This window comes from Neovison vison, chromosome 4 (assembly GCF_020171115.1).
Source record: "Neovison vison isolate M4711 chromosome 4, ASM_NN_V1, whole genome shotgun sequence".
Taxonomy (NCBI): Eukaryota; Metazoa; Chordata; class Mammalia; order Carnivora; family Mustelidae; genus Neogale; species Neogale vison.
Genome location: NC_058094.1, coordinates 159,844,451 through 159,870,205, shown reverse-complemented (window position 1 = coordinate 159,870,205; position 25,755 = coordinate 159,844,451). Strand labels below are relative to the sequence as shown.

The 25,755-nt window shown below is 35.3% G+C and overlaps 1 protein-coding gene across 3 annotated transcripts in view; it reads right to left on the bottom strand.

Annotated features, from left to right (window-relative positions):
• Positions 1 to 25,755, bottom strand: part of ANKIB1 (ankyrin repeat and IBR domain containing 1) — a 147,003-nt gene that overhangs the window by 10,712 nt on the left and 110,536 nt on the right. For all 3 annotated transcript variants that reach the window (XM_044246004.1, XM_044246006.1, XM_044246005.1), the window contains exons 10-15: positions 17,659 to 17,747; positions 10,309 to 10,439; positions 4,576 to 4,710; positions 3,504 to 3,590; positions 3,347 to 3,413; positions 990 to 1,135 (exon numbers count right to left, since the gene is read on the bottom strand). In XM_044246004.1, coding sequence (XP_044101939.1) covers positions 990 to 1,135; positions 3,347 to 3,413; positions 3,504 to 3,590; positions 4,576 to 4,710; positions 10,309 to 10,439; positions 17,659 to 17,747 — 655 coding nt within the window. The remainder of the gene's footprint in view (positions 1 to 989; positions 1,136 to 3,346; positions 3,414 to 3,503; positions 3,591 to 4,575; positions 4,711 to 10,308; positions 10,440 to 17,658; positions 17,748 to 25,755) is intronic.

The window sequence follows — 25,755 nt, the reverse complement described above, 5'->3', positions numbered from 1 at the left end:
AAAAAGAAGGATTTTAGGCTGAGTAGGTTAGTCAACAGCAAATCCACTGTCTATCTGGTTTCTCACATAAATCTTACTCTTTTAAAGTCAGAAAGTAATCCAAATTATAAAATAACTTACTGCTTAGTATATATGTCTATTTTGCACATTTCAGGAAAATAAATTCAAAAGGCATTTATAACAACATAGTTGGTAAAGATTACAAATAAACAGTGAGTATGCCAGATGTCTACAGGGAATTTATCATTTATCTATGTGAAAATAAAAAAGAGTAAATTTCAAGGCATTGTACATGCAAATACATGATTGTGTAGTGCATTTCCACATGGAAATGCTAAAGGAATTTGAGCCAAAGCAAAATCTCCGTGATCTGGGGTTAGATCTGAAAGGCTTCACCGAGAAAATTAATACTGAGCATTTTTTGGAAGAAATGTAGGATATAACTTACTAGAGGACAGTTCAAAGGGGTGACATGAAAATTGTGGTAAGGGAAGAAAGTTTGGTGGATCAAAAAAAAAAAAAAAGAATGTACAGTGAAGTTGTTTAGCTATAGTGATGTCAGTTGGCTTAGGTGTTTTTTAAATACTGTAACTTTTTCAGTTGTACTTTTAAAATAAACCAGTAAATAGCAACTTTCCCATCTAGCATGCAATGTGATTTGTTTCATCTTTGAAGACAAAATTTCTAATTACATACTAAGAATTAGGCTAGATTTCAACATCAGCCAGTTTAAAACAAACAAATGTGTTAGAAAATGTCTGCATAGCTCAGAACTCACTCAGATCTGTAGTGGCAAATTTAAATACAAAAACATTTCAGTTTATTACTGGTAATTTTTCCTTTATTTAAAAACTATCCTAAAAACAAAAACAAAATTGTTTTCTAGTCACAGCCAAATTAGATAAAACTTAGTTAAGTCACTGAAAAAGGAAAAAATCCATTTTCTATAATAATTGCATTTAAATTTAATTTTAAAAAAGATATCTTACTTGCATGAGTTCAAAAATTTCTTTCTTTGTGCTTTTAGGTTCTAAGAAAAATCCATATGGATAAGAACACTTGAGAATGCGTCGAGTTTTTAAGAGCACATGAACTGCATCTTCAATGAAAGTGGTATCTGGACAGCCTCCTTCAGCTATAAAGCAAATCAGGCACAGTGAAAAAAAACTGTTTTGCAAATATGCTGTTATAAATTAATTAAACGACTGAGATTTCTTAAAAAAAACAACAAAGGATCTCTGTGAAGAAGTTGTTTGAAATAACTGTATGATAGTAATTATCTGAACCAGACTAAACACCGACACAAAACACTCATGTGTGGCTTGTCTGCATTTATAAATGAAGCACACATTGCAGTTGCCCAGGAGCACTGATGACAATCATGAAGGAATGCATCCACTGATTCTGGATTCTGTTCACCCTGTTGGTTAAACAAATCTAGCTTTAGGCCAACTGTTTTTTACTATGTTTTCCAGGTTATCTCTAGTGAAACTTTGTTGATTAAAAATTAAAACAAACAGGGGCTCCTAGCTGGCTCAGTAGGAAGAGCAAGTGACTCTTGATCTTGGGGTTATGAGTTTGAGCCCCATGTTCGGTAGAGAGATAACTAAAAAAAACCCAAAAAACCAAAAAACAAAACACTTAAAAAAAAAAAAAAGAATTAAAACAAATGCCCTGCTGAGTTTGCAAAAACCAAAACAAAACAAAATAAAAAACTCCCTCCTAATTATAATTATGCTTCTGTAAAAACACTGTAAGAAAAAAGATACAACATTCTGGGGGAACAACTGGATAACTAATGCTAGTAAATATATCAAGAAGAGAAAGAAAGGGAAGAAGACTGAGGAAGAGGGGAGAAGAAACTGCCTTAATATCTGAGATGGTTCCTTCTCCAAGTATCATTATAACATTCTAACTTTCTCCTTAACTGCAAATAAATGGAAACTAAGGAGTAGAATGTAGATTCATAAATACTTTTGAAAGTAAGATTATTCTGCAGGCTTGTGGAAAGAAATTACATGTGTATGTACACTCACTGATGTACAGACCATCCCAAAATATCCACCCTAGCAGAGGGATCTGAACTAAGAGGATATAAAAAAAGAAAAACAAAACAAAACACCAACCACCCCTCACTATGACATGTGCAAGAAGTATGTGAAGTTTTTTCTTCCTTTCCAATCCTTATAACTTTTCTTTTTCATACTTTATTATGCAGTCTCGAACCTCCAGATGTTTGAAAAGCAGCAGTAATTCACATCTACGGATATTTATCGAATGTTTACTATGTGTCAGGCACTGTTCTAAGTATTCGGGACAACCTAGTGATGTAAGAGACAAAAATCCTTGCTGAAGAACTATACAACCTGTAAGGGTTTTTTCTTTTCCATTTTTACTATGGGATTGCTTCTCGGCCTTTCGGCTATCATCAACTGTACTATCTGTTCTTACCATTTTTACTGTGGACAGTACTTCAAGAGTTTGATAATGGCAGTAAAGTGACATCATTCCTAAAGTCTAAAAACTAATATTAACAAGGAGACAAAGCTGCTATCAACACTTTCACCTACTCCAATTTATTTAATTTATGCTTACTATCTTAATTGGGAATTACCCTCATGAAAAGGGTCTTACTTACAAACTGGACCATGTACAATTGCATTTTTACACTGAAAACCTTTTACATATAAACTATGATTACTTTTAAAATTTGACTTTTAAAAACAAACATGTTAGAACCTATACTCTGTGTGGTCTTTAGGAGATATTATATTTTAATGATGCAACCAATACTCAATTATTCTTTCTGAATTTCTATTTTAGGATCCGTACCAGCCCTATCTCATGTCTTTGCTTTCAGATTCTAATGTTTGTTATTTACTAGTGACATAATTTCTCCCAAAACTATATTTGACCTCCATTCCGTTAAACAGTCTGCTAAATTTTCTCAAGAATCTTTGGGAATTTAGTCACACTACAACTGGGTGACATGTGAATCTTGCTCTTTTGACTGACCAAGGATGGCTTTTAGGGCTCACCCACTGTTTCTGACACTGTAGACCATCAGCAGTGGCACAGAGTAAAAAACCATGATGTGTGTGTTTATCTGCTAATGGTTTAAGCTGCATTAAGAGGAGCATATGAGATAAGCTGGGTAGAAAATCTAATTACAGAGGCCTCAAATGCTAAGCTGCACTCTGGGCTTCAGAGAACTCCAAGCAATACCAGAATGAACAATGCAGATAATAATGTATTCCCTGAAGGGCCTTAACCTCCTACCAATTAAGTGACTTAAGCATGGAAGGCTATTTTATATTAATTATCACACATACCACTTATAACTTACTTTCTTTGAGAGCTCTACTCAATTGCTCCATCTTTTCTTTGGCTGTTTTAAGAAGGCGTTGTTCTAACTAAAGGAATAGAAATAAATAGTTTATAAAATTTTCTTTATTTATTCACAACAGTATCATTCAGAACATTTGAAATGATTTGGGACATACCTGATAGCTATGCTCATGGTTTTTAAATCTTGTGTAATAGTGCATAAATCTGTCAAGTTCCTGAAATCGTTTGTGTTTTTTCTCAGCCTAGGAAACAAAAGTCCATAAATGACTTTTATAAATAAAGTACTAGCTATTAAATTGGGGACTTTTTGTCACTTAAAATTTTTATTAGTAATAGGTAGTTGTGCATACAGATTTCATTATTTTGAGGAAAAAAAAAACCAGTACATTTTTAAGGCTACCAGAACAAAGTCCTGCATTTGTATTCTCTATGATAAATCACTAAATCCATGATCCCAGACCGTAAAGCAAATATGCCTCTCAAGTCCTACATTTATCAGATCTTCAATGTTTTATTATATTGCTTATTGCTATGGACTGAACTGTATCTCCCCAAAATTCATGTTGAAGCCCTAACTCCCAATATGAATGACTGGATTTGAAGATAGGGTCTATGAAGTGATAAAGGTTACATAAAGTCACTGGGGTGTGGCCCTTACCCAGTCAAATTATTGCTCTTTTAAGAAAAGGAAGAGACACCAGAACTCTCTCTCTCCCTATCATGTGAGCATAGCAAAAGACAGCCAGCCCTTTGCAAGCCAGGAAGAGAGTCATCACCAGAAGCTGAATTGGCAGGAATCTTAATCTTGGACTTCTTAGGCTCCAGAACTGTGAGAAATACATTTCTGTTGTTTAAGCCACTCAGTCTCTGGTGTTTTGTTATGGCAGCCAAGCAGACTAAGAGACTTATATATTGTAACATAATACTGTGTTTTTGATATTAATGTTAAAATTTTTAAGTCATTGTAGAGATAAGGATATATAAGACTTTATCCTTAACAATATAAAAAAAAGGAAAGTTAAAAAAAGAAAGCTCTCAAGTTGATAGCTCTATTTTATTTAAATTAAAGCTACTCTAAAGTGTATGGGGGGGCGGGTAAGGAAAAAAAATAAAGTGTATTCAATTTAATGCCTCATTATGACAAAGATAGGACAAGAAGACATGCAAAATACTCCCAAAGTAATTAAGTGGATTAGCCAGAGGCCTTGATTTAACAGTTCTTTTTACCTCCACAGTCATTTCCTTGGATTGCTCCTCCACATGCTGAATGACTTCATAGCGAGTACATCTGTAATAACCTCCTGTGGAAGAACTATGCTTTTTCCATTCTTCTAGGCAAATCCAGCAAAAGTCATACTTGCACTTCAAAAGAAAACATATATGCAAACATCGCCCTGCATTAACATGCAAATTGTTTTCTGATTTCTAGTTAACTACTTTGTAGTGATCCAGCAATTCTGCCTGTGTGACCAGGAACAAATCTTAAAGACATGCTGTCTTTTTCATGTTTCCTCTAGAGACCTTACCTGCACAGAAAGAGGTGGGGGTAGTTTAAAATGACCGCTTGTAAGGATAAATTAAAATGCAAATCATAATATTATGAAGGAATATCAAGGAATCTTTAAGAATATCAATAGGCTATTCTTTCCCAATAATAAAGACAAATACTGACAATGTTTCATTTTCAAGTGCATGGCAGTCTTACTTTGGTACGTAAAGCTTCACCAGTCTTCATGAGAAGTTTTTTCTTATGACTTTAAAGGAACAAGTTGGAAAGGTTTCTAAGTAGAAAGACTTATTTTTAAGAAAATAGCACCATGCTATTTTAATTATTGAGCCTTAACGACAGGCTTACTATTTGATAAGGATAGTTCTTCCTCACTGTTCTTTTTCAGAGCTTTCCTAGCTATTTTTGCTTTATTTTTCCATGTGGACTTTTGAATTAGCTTATCTAGATGCAGAAACAAAAACTGCTGGTATTTTCATTGGAAACTTTCTACGTAACAACTTTGTTACCTTTCCATTTGTTTGTCATCTTTTGTGTTCTACAGATAGGGGTCTTAAAATTTTCTTCATATAAATTTTGTATATTTCTTAAGTTTCTTTCTAGATAAATGAGATCTTTCCTTTCAGTACATATTTTGTCTGGATTTTTTGGTATAAATGAAGGCTACTGCCTTCTGCATATTAATTTTGTACTCTGCTAATTAACTGAATTTTGTTGTTAGCTTTTAAACTGATTCTTGTGGGTTTTCTAGGTATAAACATGCTATCTGCAAAAAAATAATTTTATTACTTCATTTCTAATTTTTAAATCTTTAATTTCTTCCTATTATCTAAATATGCTGACTGGTATCTCCAGTCCCATGTTAACAATATTTGTGACTGAGAGTATCCTTATCTTGTTCTTGATTTTAGTGAGAGTAGCTCTAGTTTTCTCACTAAATATCATAGTAACTTTTACACTGAACTAGATTCATTTTTATCATACTAAGGAAGAGTCCATCTGTTCTTACTTCTTTGAGTTTTTTAATAAAGAATAGTTGTTTTTTTGTCAAATGCCTTTTTAGCAACTACAGAACATATATATGATTCTTCTTTGGATCTACTAATAAGATGAGGTAATGCAATAGCTTTTTAAATATTGAATTATTCTTGTATCCCTGAAATAAACACATGGTCAATTACTTTTTGTTTATTAAAATTTTTTTAAATTGATAATCATCCTTTAAATGTATTCTTGTTGGATTATATGTGCTAAGATCTGTGGCTCCCCTACCACCCAATATCTTATTTAGGATTTTTGCATTACTATTCATAAGTAAGACTGATCTGTAATTTTCACTTTTTATAATCTTATTAAGTGCTAATATCAAGATTCTACTCCCTTTTAATAATTTGAAAGCTAGCCTGCTTTCTCTCTCTCTTTTTCTCTTTTTCTTAAAAACTCCCAGAAACAGTTTAAGTCATATTAGAATTACCTATTCTTTGAAGGTTTGATAAAATTCTATTGTGAAACTGTTTGGGCCTATTGCTTTAAAGTGTGTGTGTCGGGGGGGGAGATTGCTGAAAAACTATCTTCTATGGAAAAAAGTTTATTTGGATATTTCTTCTAGGGTCAGTTTTAATAAATTTTATGTTCTTAGAAAATTTATCCATTTCAAATCCAAGTTCAAATTTATCTGTAAGAATTTAGCAAAATTATCTATTATCATTTGTTTATTTTATTTATTGATTAGTCCCCTTAAATTCTTATATTGTGCATCTGAACTACCTCATCTCCACTTTTTCTTACATAAGTTTCATGGTTTATCTTACCTTTTTCTTAAAAAAAAAAACCACAACAACACTATTTTGGATTTATTAGTTATACTGTTTTTCAGTTTTCAACTCAACTGATTTCTGCTTTAAAAAAAGATCCTCCCGGGCATCTGGGTGAGTCAGTCAGTTGAGTGTCTGCCTTTAGCTCAGATCATGAGCCCAGGGTCCTGGGATGGATCCCCACATCAGAAGCAGGGAGCTGCTTCTCCCCTTCCCTCCGCCTGTGGCTCACCCTGCTTGTGCTCTCTCTCCCTGTCAAATAAATAAAATCTTAAAAAAAAAAAAATCCTTCCTCGTGGTGTTCTTCAAGTTTATTCTGTTTTTCTAATTTTTTTAGTCATATCCTTAACTCATTCCTTATTTTGCATTGTGTTAATGAGGCCATGCACATTTCTGAGCATTGTTTTAGATACTGGTGCTCAGGTTCTGATAAAGTAGTATTTCCATTATCCTAGTTTTCTATAAGCTCTTTAATTCCTACTTTTATTTCCTTTAACTCAAGAGTTGTTTGAGAGATCTGAAATTTCCAAATGAAAAGGGCTTTTATAACTTTATTATTAATTTCTATGTTATTCCATTATCAGAGAATGTTGTTATTACCATTTCTATTTTCTGCAGTATTACTGAGATTTTCTTTGATAATCAATGGTCAAATTTTTTGCTAATGCTCCATGGATACTTACAAACATGGTATAAACCATATTTTTAGGATACTAAGTCTGAATATATAGCAATCAGAAATATCTTAATAACTATATTAAGTCTTCTATATCTTTATTATTTTTTTTCTCTACCTGAGAGGTCATGGACAGAGAACTAAATTAAAGTCTGTGTCCTCATTAGCCCTACACTAACAGGTACTTACACAATACATTCTAGATATCACGGTTCTAAGAGTATGCAAGTTCTTATGCTTGGTATAAGCAAACTTTGTGCCTGATTTGATACAAGTACCCTTCAGTACAGCTTCACTGATGTCTCAAAATTAGTGGCAGAACTTTCTACAAAAGAGCCAAATTTTATATTCTATGGTAAGAAAAAGAATACAGAACTTTAGTTAACTTTTAGTTTTTAGTTGCAGCATATCGTTTTACAGAGCAGATGAAGAAAATTACTGTAAGTGATTTAAAATGTGTAAGAATGCAAAATTTAAATAGTTTCCTGAAAAGTATCTAAAGGGAAATGAATAAAGAGTGTTTTTTAAAATAAAACTATTTTTATAAGTCCAAATTTGTCATTCTTCTAAAATGTTTAACAATTTGATTCCAGAAAGTAAAAACTATTGAATGATAATCAACATTTTGGCAGTAATAAAAGTATCTTATGATCTAGTCATTGTGTTAGGGCATGGATTCAATTACATATGCTTTGCTGTTCTACCTTTGCATTAAAAAAAATTCTAAACCTATGAAAATTTTTCGTAGCAAGGTTATTACTTTCTTGTCATATTTGTCTTTCTTCTATGTCCTAAAAATTACTTGCTAGTTTCTTTTGTGCAATGCAAATACTTCAGATGGTATATTAGATAAGACTACTACATTTCCATAGTGTTTAAAGTAAATGTTTCTTTTTTCTTTTTTTAAGATTTTATTTATTGATTGATAGAGAGAAAGAGAGCAAGAGAGGGAACACAAGCAGGGGGAGTTGGAAGAGGGAGAAGCAGGCAGCCGTTGAGCAGGGAGCCCGATGTGCGACTCGATCCCAGGACCCCAGGATCATGACCTGAGCCGCAGGCAGATGCTTAACGACTGAGTCCCCCAGGTGCCCCATAAATGTTTCTTTTAAATGCAAAAGAAGCTCAAGCAAAATCTATTTAATATAAATTATCTTGTATCATAAGCCTGATAAATTCATAAAAATATTCATTCACTCAATACATATTTATCAACTACTTAATACTGGTAGGTGCTTTGAAGTTAATAAAGGTAACTGGATAACTAGATCTTGCTTTCTTATTAGTAGCCCAATGACTGATTTTTACTGTCAACCTGTATTTCTTTACACATCCATACAGTCTATATCAGATTTTCCAAGAAAAAATTAATAATGGATGTTCGAGATAAGACCACAAATACATTATTTTTGGCCTGATCAGCTGAACTAATAAGCACCTTTGAGCATTTTGCTCAGAACACTATACTACATTTTTCTTCTTACCTCTTAGGAAATCATTACTGTCTCAGTAAGCTAAATCATTTATGTTGATTTTATAGTAATAATAGGCTTATAAAGATGATCTGGTAACTGCTATTTTTAAAATGTAATAATGATAATGGTCATTAGCTTTAACATTAAAAATCAAATAATACTTAGAAGATATTGACATATGTTATTGGAATCTTCTTAACCATTTGTGTTTTTTCCCCATTGTAAATTAAAAGTTACATTATGGGGTGCCTGGGTGGCTCAGTTGGTTAAGCATCTACCTTCAGCTCAAGTTATGATTCCCAGGTTCTGGGATTGAGCTCCACATTGGGCTTCCTGCTCAGCAGGGAGCCTGCTTCTCCCTCTGCTGCTCCCCCTGCTTCTGCTCTCTCAAGCTCTCTGTCAAATAAATAAGTAAATAAAATCTTAAAAAAAAAGTTACATTGTTCTTTCAACTTTAAGTAATTATTTTTTATATACATGGAACTTCCACTGAAAAAGAAAAAAACTGGAATATCATTATAATTTTAAAACAAAAATGTTCATAAATATAGGCTTGGATTAATACAATATTTACTAACCTAATTCCAGAGTATTTGTTTTAAATATGCAACTAAACCAGGAGGGTAGCCTTCCAAAAGTAATTATTTGCATTAATTATGTTTTGATCAAGAAGATCTTTGTCAGCATTTTCAATACAGTAATTAATGAATTACTTATTTAACTGTGATTTCATTAGGAGCCCTAAGTCTGTCCACTGTTTTGGGTACTTTTATTACATAGCCACCTATTCACAGACACCAACATTTAGATGTGGACTTAGGGGAACTGCCTGGGGCCTGATGTGGGCCTTGAATCTAAGCTGTGTGCTCAAAAGCCAGCTTTGAAAGAGAACTCATATAAAATAGCACTTTATCATTTAATATTATTATTTTTTTAAGTTCTTTTTTTTTTAAAGATTTTTAAAAAAAATTTATTTATTTGACAGACGGAGATCACAGAGAGAGAGAAAGAAGGAGGCTCCCTGTTGAGCACAAAGCCCAATGCGGGGCTCAATTCCAGGACCCTGGGATCATGACCTAAGCCAAAGGCAGAAGCTTAACCCACTGAGGCACCCAGGTGCCCCTTACTATTTTTATACATAGACAAAACTCTCTCAGGATCCTTACTGAGCAGGGATGGGGCTGGGTTTGTTGATCAGCAGGTAAGATTTCAGGATCCTCATTAGGGGAGATAAGCGGGGAAGTGATTCGGGCATTTCTCACCTTCAGGCCAAACACCACTGAATCCTTAATCTATTTTTAACATTCATTATGAGTGTAAAATGTAGCAGTATAAAGCCATACTTACATTATTCAACAAAGAATATAGAATGTAATCTCCTAGAATCTATCTGAAACCCAGCAACAGTTTTATGCTTGTTTTCTTCTTTGGGTTAACAGTCAAATTCAGATTCTAACTGCAGAGCATGCAAAATCCTCTTTAACTTCTTACCTTAGCACACTGCATGTGATTGCATCCCTCATTCTTCTGTATCGGAGACTTACAGTTAGCACAAGGCTTAGAGTTAGTCAACAGCCAGAGACAATTGGCAGCATCCTCATAAGCTTCACTAACTCCTACAACTTTGGGATATTAAGCACAAACACAAAACACACGATTTACTGTGTAACTTCAGAGGGAACCCTGCCCCCCCACCAAAGTTTGTTTTGTAGACTCTCAATCTTAACCATACATTTATTTTCCTCTTAGGCTATATGGCCAAGTTTTTAAAATGCTTCATTTTGAATAGCATGATGATAGGAGAAGGGGCTATATTCCAAAAGTTCTGTTTATGAAATCTGATTTAAAGGAAATTTTTCTCTAATTTTTTATCCAAATAACCTGGGGAAGAAAAGAACTAAACTTAACAAAAAGCAATATATTATTGTCTGTTTAAAAGAACTATTGCATCAAAGAGAATGATAGAAAAAAATGGTAATTTTAGATAAGAATTTCTTAAATGGGTCAGTTGCAAACATAATGACCAGATACTCTTCACCATAGTAAAAAACACAAAAATTATATTGAAATATCAGTACTTTCTTTTTTTACCCATGATTATTTCAGATAAACTAAAAAATCCAAAGTAACATGTCTAAAACTAAAACTTATCATTTCTTCTATTACTGTCCCTTTCTCTATTCCCTGTCCTGGTAAATGATATGATCATCTACTCAGAATCAATCCAGGAAGAGCATGATCTTGGATACCCTCCTTTCTTCCTCAGCTGCTGCCTTCCAGAGTTTCTACTTCTCTTTCTTATCTGCCTCCTCCCCATTTCTACTACTTCTTATTGTTTTACCTAGGGATCTCCTCACCTCCTGCCTAGACAATTAAAAAACCAACCTATCTCCTTAGCTCCTTCTGCCTCCAACTTCCACTATACTGCCTACATAGTGATCTTTGAGAAATACTTTTCTCCTTGAAATCTTTTAGATGCTCTCCAGTGACTGTAAGACAGAATCAAATTGTTTTAACAAAAAATACCAAGCCCTTCATAATTAGACCACTGTGTATCTGGCAAGATTCTCCCTCCTTCTATTCCCATGCCAATCTTATATTCTTCATCTTAAACTCAATTTATTCTATTTTGATTTGAGATCTGCAGTCTTAAGGAATATCATGGTTTTAAAATATTCATAGTCTTATATTTTATATTCTATAACCAACACCCCAACTAGCACCCCGGGTGGAAAGAGTTGGGGACTAGAGAGAGTTCCAGAGGCACAAATAAAAAAGTTTCTCCCTCCTCGTCGGCAATCAAATTTGTTTTGTTTTCTAGCTCTAAGTGAACAGAGAAGCTCTACCTTTTCTTTTCTGAAAGAGATGTCCAAATATTACTTTGAAATCATTGAAAATGGCCTATCCAATCGAGGCCTTGATTACATGCAGACACTCTCAAAAGGGTAGGGCAAGGAGCTAGCGCTACTGTTAAAAGCAGGTAAGAAATCAGATTCTTTCAGTTTTGAAGTTTAAAAGCAAATGTGACCCAACCCTGGAGAGGGAAGAGAAACAAATGACTGGGTTGACTGATCCCTGGGCAGTGACTCAGTATATGAAGTGCAAGAGCTGAGCACTAGGAGCATCCCTCTGATGGAGCCTACCACTGCGGGAGTGGGGCTATCTTGCCACAAAGAATCCCAAGGTGCCTGCCCACTTAAGTCTGCTCAACAACAGAACGGGAGCTACTGGTGGACTGGGAAGCACTGGTTTTCAATTCCACATAGCAAAGAGAAACAACAGCAGCAAAGAAGTGATCAGACCCACCTCAGTTCTAAACCCACTTGATAGAAGATGGTCTTGACAAGGGTGTTGCTACAGAGAATTTTCAGTTAATTTGGTGGAGAACAGGAGCTTCAGGAGGAACTTATTATGCTTATGGCTAATCAGGTCAAGCTGTGGAGGTAATGCCATTTAGAGAGGGTACTGCTTTAAAACCTAATCATTAAGTACAATGTCTAATTTTTTTTTCTAAAGTACTGGCCTGTCTCCTTCCTTTAGCATCAACATTATTTTTAGCTCAGAGGCTCTAACATATTCTTATGACCTTTATTGTTCATTGTTATAATAAATAAAGCACAAAGCCATTAAAACAAAGCAGCTTGTGTGACTTGCAACATAACAGTTTTTTTCTCCCTCCCTCAGAGAGAATGCTAGTTCCTAACTGCATTCTAGAGGACTGTATAAAGTAAATCGTGTTCAGGAAATAACTATTGCTATTATTATTATTTTTTGCCATTATTAAGACAAAAACTTGTACTGGAAAAAATGTCTTTCTTTCTAGTTCTCTGAACACGGTCATTTCACACATCTGCCTTTTATACAAACTTTGCTTCATACCTGCATTACCTTATCTCCCCCTTCAGTCTACCTGGTGAGTTTTCTTCATGCTTACTGAGTTCCAGCCTCTTTCCTTGACTTCAGTTACATGTCTATTGTATCCTGATCTTTCTTCAGTAATCTAGTGTGCTTATGTCTCTTTGTAAGAAATAATAAGTTCATTCAATCAAGTATTAGTGCATAACAATCTAAGATCTACTAAGAGTCAATATGTATGTAAAAAAGTTGATTTTATTTATTATTGATTGATTGATTGATTTAGAATGAGTAAAGCGACAGAAGTTTACTAAACAAGGATACAGAAAACGCTCTTAGGAGTGAGAAGCGTCCTGACAGCGTTGCCCAAAACAAAGTTGATTTTATTTTTCTTTATTTATTATTATTTTCTCTAGATTTTATTTATTTATTTGACAGAGAAAGACCACAAGCAGGCAGAGAGGCAGGCAGAGAAAGAGAGAGAGAGAGAAGCAGGCTCCCTGCCAAGCAGAGAGCCCGATGTGGGACTCGATCCCAGGACCCTGAGATCATGACCTGAGCCGAAGGCAGCGGCTTAACCCACTGAGCCACCCAGGCACCCAACAAAGTTGATTTTAAAAGACTGACTTCTTAAGAAGACTATTTGAATTCCACTCAATAACCATTTATCATGTATTATGGAAAAACTGGTCTCAAAATTTTTATAAATTACCACTGTTTCACAGAAAATATAATCACTCCCTCTTCTTGTCTGATTAGGCATAAAAGAGGCAGTTTCAGTGCTGAAAAATAGTATTTGAATCTTTACATGGAACTCTTTGAACAAATCTTAGTATATTTTACAACAACATTTTACAATTTTTTCTCATTAATTAGATTTTGTCACCCCTTTGAGTCTCATAGTTCAAAGACTTTGGAAAACTAGGCATAAGGTATAAAATGATCTCATGAATTGACAAGTTCAGTTGAAAATGCTTATGCCAAAAATATGTATGTAACCATGACCCAAATTAATATATAAATAATGTAGCATTAAATCATACTTTTCTTTCTTGGAATATTATTTTTATGTATTTAATGATGATGTTCTGCTTAAGACTTGCAGTTGGCCTAGTATTACTCGATTTAAGCCTCATCCTAAATTTCATAAACTTAAGGGGCCATTAGTAGTAGTCAGCTGATCACCACACTTCTGTGTGGAGGACAGTGAGAAAACTCCTAGGTTTTTCTCAGCAACTGGGAACTTTCTCTGTAGTCTTGGCTTTGGTCCTTCTTTGGTAGACAACTTTTGAGTTGTTCTCAGTCTCTTATTTTCTATTCAATTTTCTCAAGTTCCTCTGTCTTTCTGAATTAAAACCCCATTTGGGACTCTTTGAGGAAATCTTGTTTTTCATTTGAGGTCTCCCCGTCTCTGGCACCAGAAGTAACTGTATACACCATATATACCATTTTCTAGTTCTTCTATTTCTCTTCTGTCCTTATTATCAGGATCATGGCCATATGTAAAGATATTTTGTCACAGTTTTAGTGATCATCTGTACTTACTAGCCAGTTTGTCCTCTTTCTCTTGCCCTAGTAAAAACTCATTTGTGGGTATGGAACAAATGACCAGTTTTACAATGGTAAGATAAGTAAAAACACCCGTTTCAAAATGTTTGCTTCAGGGCAACTGGGTGGCTCAGTGAGTTATTTATGCCTCTGCCTTTGGCTCAGGTCATGGTCCCTGGATCAAGCCCCGCATTGGGCTCTCTGCTCAGCAGGGAGCCTGCTCCCCCCCTCTCTCTGCCTGCCTCTCTGCCTACTTGTGATCTCTCTTTCTCTGTCAAATAAATAAATACAAATCTGAAAAATTTTGCTTCATATCTTAAATTGAACACTTATGGCCATTTCTGCTCAAGAATTAATAAACCACCTATCGTACTAGTTATTACTGGTGATGAGTTAACACTCTAGGCAGTTGATCAGTACATGAGATTTATAACTTAATATATTAACTGCATCCTCTTAACTCTCCTGTGTATACCTCACTTCTCCTGTCTGCATTGCCCCTGTCTTGTTCAAACTCTCATTATCCTCTCACCTGGACATTCTGAAGTTTTTTAAGAAACAACATTCTTACTTGACTCTCAACAGTCTCTACTCATCACCCACATTTTCACCTGAATAAGTAAGCACCTTCAATTCTTACTCTCCTACTCAGAACTACTTTTCAGTGTCTCAGGATGAAGTCAGACCTCCCAGCAGCCCAGAGAAACCCACCCCGTCCTGGCACCTGATTGGGACATCTGCCTGTGCGGACTCATCTCACGGTGCACTTCCCTTTGTGCTGGTTGTACTACAGGATCTGCATCCCTGAACATGCCATGCTATTTCACAGCTCTCCTTCACCTGAAGCCTAAACTCCCTTCCTGTTACAGTCTATGTGAAGAACATCTATCAGCTCTCAAGATGGGGCTTGTGCACCAATTCTTTCACAATGATTTTCCTTACCCTCTCATGAGAAGGCAGATGAGAGAAAACTCGTCTTCTCTTTGATCTCTCCCCTCCCTCAACAATATACTACAGGTATGCTGTTCTTTCACAGCATTAATAATACTTCTTTTTCTTACTGTTGTATATTACTGTCTTCATCTCTAAAATGTAAACTTCAAGAATGTAGACAGCACCTTATTTCCACATTCTAATATAAAGTAGCACTTAATAAATGTTACATAAATAACATAGGGACCACTTAAATGCAACAAGGTTATTCCTAAGTTTTCTCAGCATCTTTTCTGAGCTGCAGACAAGCACTCCTAAAATCCCACTGCACACCTCCACATATATGTCCTACAAGTACATCAAAGTTCACAATGTCTGCAACAAATAATTGATTTTTCCCCAAAAGTTACTCTCATATCTGCATTTCCTACATTGGCCAATCATTCATCCTTTGACTCAAAACTAAATATTCACCTCCATATTTTGATCTTTCTGTCCTTCAGTCTCACCTGCCCAGTCATCAGTTATCTTCACAAAAATCCTCAGACAAGGCCACTTTCCTACTTAAAAAAATGCACCAGATAGCTTATTCTGTTAATAAGATTAACTTCAGACAATTTGGCAAAAATCCTCAAAATCTGGCAACACCTGCCTTTCCAGCCTCATCTCTTGCAATTTCTCCCATGGACCCTAATGTTGAGCTTCATATAAAGGTATAAAGAAATGTAGGTAGTTGAGCGATAGCCAACCACATCTAATAGAAATATAGATGTTTCTTGGTGCCAGAAGCAAAAAAAGAAAGCAAAATCCAATGGTCTTGTCATGTTTAAAGGTGTTGCAGGGTAATAGTATTAATCTGTTTATGGCATGAACTCGCACATACACACAGACCCATACATATCAGAATAGGGAAAATGGGTGGGTGCCAGGGAAGCAATGGCAAGCTATATCTGGCATTCAAGAGACAATGCACCTGGGGAAGAACAATCCATACCGGTGTTTATAATTTGGGAAGTTCCTAGCACACAGCAGGCACTCAAAAAAAAATTTGTTGGTTGAAGGAGGAATGTACAGGGCAAGACTATTTAATCAGGTCTCCCTACAAAATATCCCAAGATTATCCATTTTCTTTTGCTTCTGGATAAGAGACATAAGCCTTCTCATCATGTGAAAGGGATCCCCCTCGTTATAAATTAATAAGCTGATATTTTGGTTTACATAGTATTCTCTTCTTCATGGATTTGAATAACCCTGAGTCAGTGTACAAAATGAATCTCGTGAATATAAAATGACCAGTTCTTGGGCAATGGTATATTGCCTGATATAGTACGAGCTGTAGGGTCTCAGAGCTGTCAGCCAGGCTCTCCCAGCATCTCTTGAGCTGCTGACAGGAATACCTACCATACCCCTGCCTCTGCAGATATGCTAAAACCCAATTCCTACCTCACTGCCTTCAGGAAGATTCTATGACACTCCCCTGCCCAACCTGATTTAGTCCTCCTGTTTTCCCAATCTGACTTAGTTTTCTTGTTTTTGTACTGTTACCTCTACCCAACTATATTAGTTATTGTATGATATGGTAATGATCTGACGGTTTCCCTTCTATTTATGTACTTTCTGAAGGTTGGCATCATCATCATCATGTGCTTTGTTCACATTAAGTGCAGAATCACTGAGTGGAGTCTTAACCCTGACTTGTTATACCGCAAACCAACTCCAATATACAAAAGGGAAAAAATGAAATTAATTTTTATATTAATTTGGAAGAAAACAGATGTCATAAAACACTCCAGGGGGTGAAAAATAATTGCAAAGCAGATATATTTACTTGTTAAATGCAGGAATTGCTATTAGAAAGGCTAATTAAAATCCACGGTTTCCAGGCACATGCCCAGTCCCTGATGTCACTCAATCCAATCTAAGTATTAATTACTTCATCTACAAAATGGGATTATTAACACCAATTTCGAATCATTTCTGTAGAATAAATATAGTAAAAATAGTTAGACATGCTATTTAAAGTAAGTAAATCTACAGAGCCACACAATGCCAATGCCAAGAAATTAACTTATCATCTACTGGAAGTTTCTAGGGAAATAAGACGCTTCCTTTCATTACAGTTTATACTTTTTCCTCCCTTGAGGTACAAAAAGGCTAGCTGGTCCAACCCAGGATAAAGGGGAGTGGTTGTGGGAGAAGGGCTTCAATGTGGCCTGTGTTTACCCTGTTTATCTTAACTGAAAACAGTCAGTTAGAAATATGGAACCTGTCTGTGATTCCCCAGTGCAAAAACCTTGTGATGTCCAAAAGAGTGTTAGTTAGAGGTATAATGTTAAACTGGAGAGCTATAGCATTAATGAACTCGAAAACTTACTTAATGAAGACTTTAAGTAATAGGGCCACATTATCTTTTGAATGCTATTAGAACATATATATAGTATAATATAATATAGTATAATATAATATATTATATTAGATAGTATAGCTATCTAAGATTCCCCTTACGTTCTTCTGGTTTCATTTCAGTTATTTTTTGTAGCCAATTTTTCCATGTTTGGCAGTCACAAGGCTCATGTGCTTCACCAAGGCACTCCCTAAGGAGGAAAACATAGAAGAGGCAATTAAAAAAAATTCTTTATCAACATCAAGGTGAAAAAACAGATGGAAAGTACTTTTCCAATTTTAAGGTTAAGAAAACTGAGGCACAGTGACCAAGGAGAGAAGCATTTCAATAGAAGAACTGAAAATGATACCACCAGGTCCAATTTGTTTTTCTAATCAATATGTTCATTTACACATTGTTAAAACATTCAAAATAGATTACCTAATATCTGTAATTTACTTTTGTATGCCAGAAGAGCCTTAAGATTTTTTTTTTTTTTTTTATCAGTTAGGGTCTGTCTTCACTATACTTTAAATTCTTGTACTCAATGTCTGTTCTCTGGGCAAGCAGCCTTGCCGCCACTCAGGAACTCGTTAAATGTCCCAAAGAGCAGGCCCATCAAGACTGACTAATTAGAATCTACATGTTATCAAACTTACCCCATGACACTTCTGCATTTTCCCAATCTGACTTAGTTTTCTTGTTTTTGTACTGTCTACCCAACTATATTAGTTATTGTATGATATGGTAATGATCTGATGGTTTCCCTTCTATTTAAGTACTTTCTGAAGGCTGGCATCATCATCATGTGCTTTGTTCACATTAAGTGCAGAATCACTGAGTGGAGTCTTAATCCTGATTTGTTATACCGCAAACCAACTCCAATATACAAAAGGGAAAAATGAAATTAATTTTTATATTAATTTGGAAGAAAAGAGATGTCATAAGACACATAAATTTTTTTTTTAAATTTATATTCTATTTAGTTAACATACGGTGTATTATTAGTTTCAGGGGTAGAATTTAGTGATTCATCAGTTGCATACAACACCCAGTGCTCATTACTTCAAGTTCCCTCTTTAATGCCCATCTTCCAGTTATGCCATCTCGCCGCCACACCCCTCCAGCAACGCTGTTTGTTCCCTACAGTTAAGAGACTCTTATAGTTTGCCTCTTTCTGTTTTTATCTTATTTTATTCTTCCTTCCCTTCCCCTATGTCCATCTTTTTGTTTCTTAAATTATATGAGTGAAATCATATGGTATTTGTCATTCTCTGATTTATTTTCCTTTGCATAATACCCTCTAGTTTCCAAATTATTGCAAATGGCAAGATTTCATTCTTTTTGATGGCTAAGTAATACTCCATGGTAGAAATGTACTACCTTTTTTTAATCCATTCACCTGTCAATGGACATCTGGGCTCTTCCCAGTTTGACTATTGTGGACACTGTTGTTATAAACAATGGGATGCAGGTGCCTCTTCAGATCGCTATGTTTGTATCCTTTGTGTAAATACCTAATAGTGCAATTGCTGGGTCTTTGGGTAGATCTATTTACAATTTTTTTTTAAAGATTTTATTTATTTGACAGAGAGAGAAATCATAAGTAGACAGAGAGGCAGGCAGAGGGAGAAGGGGGAGGCAGGCTCCCTGCTGAGCAGAGAGCCCGATGCAGCACTTGATCCCAGGACCCTGAGATCATGACCTGAGCCGAAGGCAGAGGCTTAATCCAATGAGCCACTCAGGTGCCCCTATTTTCAACTTTTTGAGGAACCTCCATGCTGCCTTCCAGAGTGGCTGTACCAGCTTGCATTCCCACCAACACTGTAAGAGTGTTCCCCTTTCTCCGCATTCTTACCAACATCTGCCATTTCCTGAGTTGTTAATTTTAGCCATTCTGATTAGTGTGAAGTGGTATCTCATTGATTTGTATTTCCCTGAGTGATGTTGAGCATTTTTCATGTGTTTATTGCTCATCTGTATGTCTTCTTTGGAGAAATGTCTGTTCATGTCTTCTAACCATTTCTTGACTGCGTTTTTTTTTTGTTTTTGTTTTTGTATTTGTATTGAGTTTGATAAATTCTTTATAGAGCTTGGATATTAGTCCTTTATCTGATATTTCGTTTGCAAGTATTTTCTCCCATTCTGTAGGCTGTCCTAGTTTTGTTGATTATTTACTTTGCTGTGCAAAAGCTTTTTATCCTGATGAAATCCCAATAGTTCATTTTTGCTTTTGTTCCCCTTGTCCTTGGAGACGTGCCTAGCAAGAAGTTGCTGCAGCTGAGGTCAAAGAGGTTGCTGTCTCTATTCTCCTCTAGGATTTCAATGGATTCCTGTCTCACATTTAGGTCTTTCATCCATTTTAAATTTGTTTTTGTGTATGCTGTAAGAAAGTGGTCCACTTTTTGTCTTTCTGCATGTGGCTATCCAATCTTCTCAACACCATTTTTTGGAGAGCTTGAAATCCAAAATTGTGATGCCACCAGCTTTGGTTTGCTTTTTCAACATTCCTTTGGCTATTCGAGGTCTTTTTTCTGATTCCATACATATTTTAGGATTGTTTGTTCCAGCTCTGTGAAAAATGCTGGTGGTATTTTGATAGGGATTGCACTGAATGTGTAGACTGCTTTGGATAGCATGGATATTTTAACAATATTTTTTCTTCTAATCCATGAGCATGGGATGTTTTTCCATTTCTTCTTCTTTTTTTTTTTAGATTTTATTTATTTATTTGACAGAGATCACAAGTAGGCAGAGAGGCAGACAGAGAGAGTGAGAGGGAAGCAGGCTCCCTGCTGAGCAGAGAGCCGGATGCGGGACCTGATCCCAGGACCCTGAGATCATGACCTGAGCCGAAGGCAGCGGCCTAACCCACTGAGCCACCCAGGCGCCCCTGTTTTACCATTTCTGTGTGTCTTCCTCAACTTCTTTCATGAGTATTCTATAGTTTTCTGAGTACAGATCCTTTGCCTCTTTGGTCAGATTTATTCTTAGATATCTTATGGTTTTTGGTGCAATTGCAAATGGGATTGATTCCTTGGTTTCTCTTCCTGTTATTTCACTGTTAGTGTATAGGAATACAAGAGGCTTCTGTGTGTTGATTTTATATCCTGCAACTTTGCTGAATTCCTGTATCAGTTCTAGCAATTTTTCTGGGGTCTTTTGGGTTTTCTACATAAAGTATCATGTCGTCTGTGAAGAGTGAAAGTTTGACTTCTTTGTTGATTTGGATGTCTTCTATTTCTTTTTGCTGTCTGACTGCTGAGGCTAGGATTTCCACTATGATGATGAACAACAGTGGTGAGAGTGGATATCCTTGTCATGATCCTGATCTTAGGGGAAAAGTTCTTTCTTCCCTATGAGGATGATACTTGCTGTGGGTATTCCTTATATGGCTTTTATGATGTTGAAGAATGTTCCCTCTTTCCCTACATGGTTCCCTACTATGTTCCCTCTTTTCCTATATCCTCTCAAGAAAGGATGCTATACTTTGTTAAATGCTTTTGGTCATGTGGTTTAAATGGTTCTTATCCTTTCTTTTAGTACTGTGGTATGTCACACTGATTGATTGTGGATATTGAACCACCCCTGCAGCCCAGGGATAAATCCCACTTGGTTGTGGTGAATAGTCCTTTTAATGTACTGTTGGACCATATTAGCTAGTATCTTGGTGAGAATTTCTGCATCCATGTTCATCAGTAATTTTGATCATAATTCTCCTTTTTAGTAGGGTCTTTGTCTGGTTTGGGGGATCAAGGTAATTATGGCCTCAGAGAATGGGTTTGGAAGTTTTCCTTCCATTTCTATTTTTTGGAACAGCTTCAGAAGAATAGGTATTAATTCTTATTTAAATGTTTGGTAGAATTCCCCTGGGAAGCCATCTGGCCTTGGACTCTTGTTTGTTGGAAGATTTTTGATTATGGATTCAATTTCTTTGCTGGTTTGTTCATGTTTTCTATTTACTCCTCTTTCAGTTGTGGTAGATTATGTTTCTAGGGATGTATTCATTTCTTCTGGATTGCCTAATTTGTTGGCATATAATTGCTCATATTATTCTCTTATATTATTGGTATTTCTGCAGTGCTGGTTGTGATCTCTCCTTTTTCACTCACAATTTTATTTATTTGGGTCCTTTCTCTTTTCTTTTTGATAAGTCTAGCCAGGGGTTTATCAATCTTATTAATTATTTCAAAGAACTAGCTCCTAGTTTTGTTGATCTGGTCTATTTCTTTTCTTTTCTTTTAAATTTCTGTATCATTGATTTCTCCTCTAATCTTATTTCTCTTCTCTTGCTACATTTAGGCTTTATTTGTTGTTCTTTTCCCAGCTCCTTTAGGTGTAAGGTTAGACTGCATATTTGAGTCTTTTCTTACTTCTTGAGGAAGGCCCGTATTGCTATATTCTTCCCTCTTAGGGCTGCCTTTGCTGCATCTCAAATATTTTGAACTGTTGTGTTTTCACTTTCATTTGCTTTTGCATTTTTAAAAAATTCTTTAATTTCCTGGTTGTCCCATTCATTCTTTAGTGGAATATTCTTTAATCTCCATGTATTTGGGGCCCTTCCAAATTTTTCCTTGTGGTTGAGTTCAAGTTTCATACCATTGTGGTCTGAAAACAGGCATAGTATGATTTCAATCTTTTTGTGCTGGTTGAGACCTGATTTATGACCCAAAATGTGATCTATTCTGGAGAGTGCTCCATGTGCACTTGAAAGAATGTGCATTCTGCTGCTTTAGGGTGAAATGCTCTGAATATATCTGTTAAGTCCATCTGGTCCAGTGTGTCATTCAAAGTTCTTATTTCCTTGCTCATCTTCTGCTTAGATGGATCTGTCCACTGCTGTGTGGGGGGTGTTAAAGTCCCCTACTATTATTGTATTATTATCAATGAGTCTCATTGTTATTAATTGATTTATATATTTAGCTGCTCCCACGTTAAGGGCATAAATATTTAAAGTTGTTACATCTTCTTGTTGGATAGACCCCTTTATTATGATATAATGTCCTTCTTCATCTCTTATTACAGTCTTTGGTTTAAAATCTAGTTTGAGTGATAGAAGGATGACTACTTTACCTTTCTTTTGATTACATCACATTCTTTTTGTTACCTCGCATTAAAATCTCCAAGTAACAGGATAATCTAATTTACTTTTGAGTTTGCTGAATCCCAATTTTTTGTCTCACTGGAATTTGGCAAGATTTAAATAAGAAACACATCAATTTATCATTTGTAACTTGATTTTACATTCTTCTATAGCTATATAAAAATCAAACATTAAAAAGCGCTAAGGCATTTACAAATTACTTATTTTAATTCAATATGATGGTATATTCTGTAGTACAAAGGAAATTTTACAGTAAATAACAAAATGTCATTTTGAGGCGGGAGTAAAACCAATCTGTAGGTTCCATCATCATCATCACCATCATGATGTGTTATTTTAAACAAAGATATTTGCAAAATTAAAGTCTGTTAAGACACCCTGCTAATGAAGTTAAGTCTTACAAACTAAGAAGCAATATTTTACTATATTAAGAATGTAACAGGGTACCTGGGTGGCTCAGAGGGTTAAGAATCTGCCTTTGGCTCAGGTCATGATTTTGGGGTCCTGGGATCAAGCCCACTGTAGGGTTCCCTGCTCAGCAGGAAGTCTGCTTCTCCCTCTCCCCACAAACTTGTTTCACTCTCCCTTATATTCCCTCTCTTTCTCTCTCTGTGTCAAATAAATAAATAAATAAATAACGAAATAATTTAATAAATAAAATATTTAAAATTTTTAAAAATTTTTTTTAAAAAACTTAAAAAAATCTTACATTTTACTTCAACCCATTAAAACAGCTACTATTAGAAAACTGGAGGACAACAAGTGTTGGGAACATATGGAGAAACTGGAACCCTTATGCAGTGCTGGTAGGAATCTAAAATGATGCAGTTGCTATGGAAAACAGTTTGGTAGTTCCTCAAAATATAAAACACAGAATTATTACATGATCTATCAATTCCACTCCTAGGGATATATATGCCTAAAAGAGCTGAAATCAATGACTAAAAACTTTCTCACTCATGTTCAAAACAGTCAGAAAACAGCCAGAATATGGTTAACAACCCATGTGTCCATCAACAAATGAGCAGATACATAAAATATGGCATATACACACACAATGGAATATTGGTAGGCCATAAAAAGGAATGAATTCTGATTTATGTTACAGCATGGATGAATCTTGAGACATTATGCTATGTGTAATAAGACACAAAAGGAAAAATATCATATGGTTCCACTTACATCAGAGATCCAGAACAGGGAATTTACAGAGACAGAAAGTAGACTGGTGGTTACCAGCGGCTAAGGGGTTAAGGGAGGGTGGGGAGTCATTGCTGAATGGTTAGTTTCTCTCTGGTATGAGGTAAAAGTTCTGTAAATGGATAGGAAATGGTTCTACACATTAGGAATGTACTTAATACCACTGAATTATATACTTAAATGTTTTGAAGAAAAAAAACACCAATTATCTTGAAACAGTAATTTGTTTGCTTCTAATTCCTGACATTACTGAATCTGGCATTTGGGAAATTTTTTCCATAACTGCTGTTTTATAATGTTTCTTAGTAACTCAGCGGTAACTTACAGTCATTCAAAAAAATACTGAGTTGATTAAAAATGGAAGTTAAAAAAATTGAAGTAGATATATTACATTTGCTTTAGTACATATTAAAATAAGCTCTGCTTCCCAGAAATTGAGGGATATCTGGGATAACTGTTAATTTTATTTGGCACATATACTAGCTTACACCAGAGTAAAAAATATGCCACAGATCTAGGAATAGTGTTTCCATATGGTGCTTGAGAATACATGTAGGAATACAGAATCTAGATTTCTCATGACTTACTAAAATAATTTGGGTGTAAAATAGACTTCTATATCTGCTATATCTAAAACAAATAAACTCAATGAAATAAAATATTTCCATTAATTTTAAGAGTTTTCCCCTGAAGATTAAACATATTGAATATTTTTTTACCTACTAGAATCAATACCTATATGACTGGCTCTGGTGTTAGGACATTTTCTGACAGAACTGAGAAAATACTCAGAGGGAGAGGCAATGGAGAGGAAAGCCCAGTTTTTCAAATGGAGTCTGAAAAATAAATGCTATTTCTTCAAAAGAGCATAACTGCTTATTGGTATGCTTGGTCTCTGAGCTTGTGTTGCATTACACAGCGAAAGATTTTCTTTTCCAGAACCTCACAGGAGGACACAGACCTGCTGCTTCCTTTCCTTAGGTGCTAGCCCAATTAGCAGGATCACTTCTGAATGTTCTAATTCGATGGCCGTTTCCAATGCAATGCTAAGAGTGGGTATAAAAAGGAGAGGCTTTTTACATAAAAAAGAAGTTAGACCAATGACTATAAATTTAAAAAGGGAGCTAGAGGTTGCCTCTTAAAACTAAGGTATTTGGGAAAATAAGCCCAACTACTTTAAAGTATGGTAATAACAATGCTACAGGACATTATGTGATTGATAATCTGAATTATGTCATGTGCAGGGAGAGATGTTATTCTGAGACAAGTAGTAAAGAGATTGAAATATAATTCCTTAACAAAGTTTTAACCAAGACACAGATGACTGGTGACAAGTATTCTGACAGACCTGGTGCTTGTTGAGACTACACCTCAAAATGTCACTAAAAACAAGGAAACTGTAAGAAGAATTTTGCCAAAACAAGGAAACTGTAAGAAGAATTTTAGACACACCAATAGAATGGGTTCACTAAGAGAAAAAGTGCTTTGTTATAAAGGAAAAAAAAAGATTGTCTAATATAAAATCCTTAACTAAGGATGTTAACTAATAGTTAACTAATATCAAAAGATTAAAGAAAGGCTCTTTCCTTGAAAATTTGTGAATATGCACAATCATTGGCAGGAATATACAGTGGCTCCAAAAAATTCTGGAAAAGGAAAAATCTTCTATTAAAGTTTCATAATCTGATGGGAAATTCCCACCAAGAAGTTGACAATTTCTGCATTACTGGGTATTTACTCTGAAGATACAAATATAGTGATCCAAGGGGGCATCCGCACCCCAATGTTTACAGCAGCAATGTCCACAATAGCAAACTATGGAAAGAGCCCAGATGTCCATAAACAGATGAATGGATAAAAAAGATGTAGTGTGTATATACACATATACATGTGCATACACATACATACACAATGG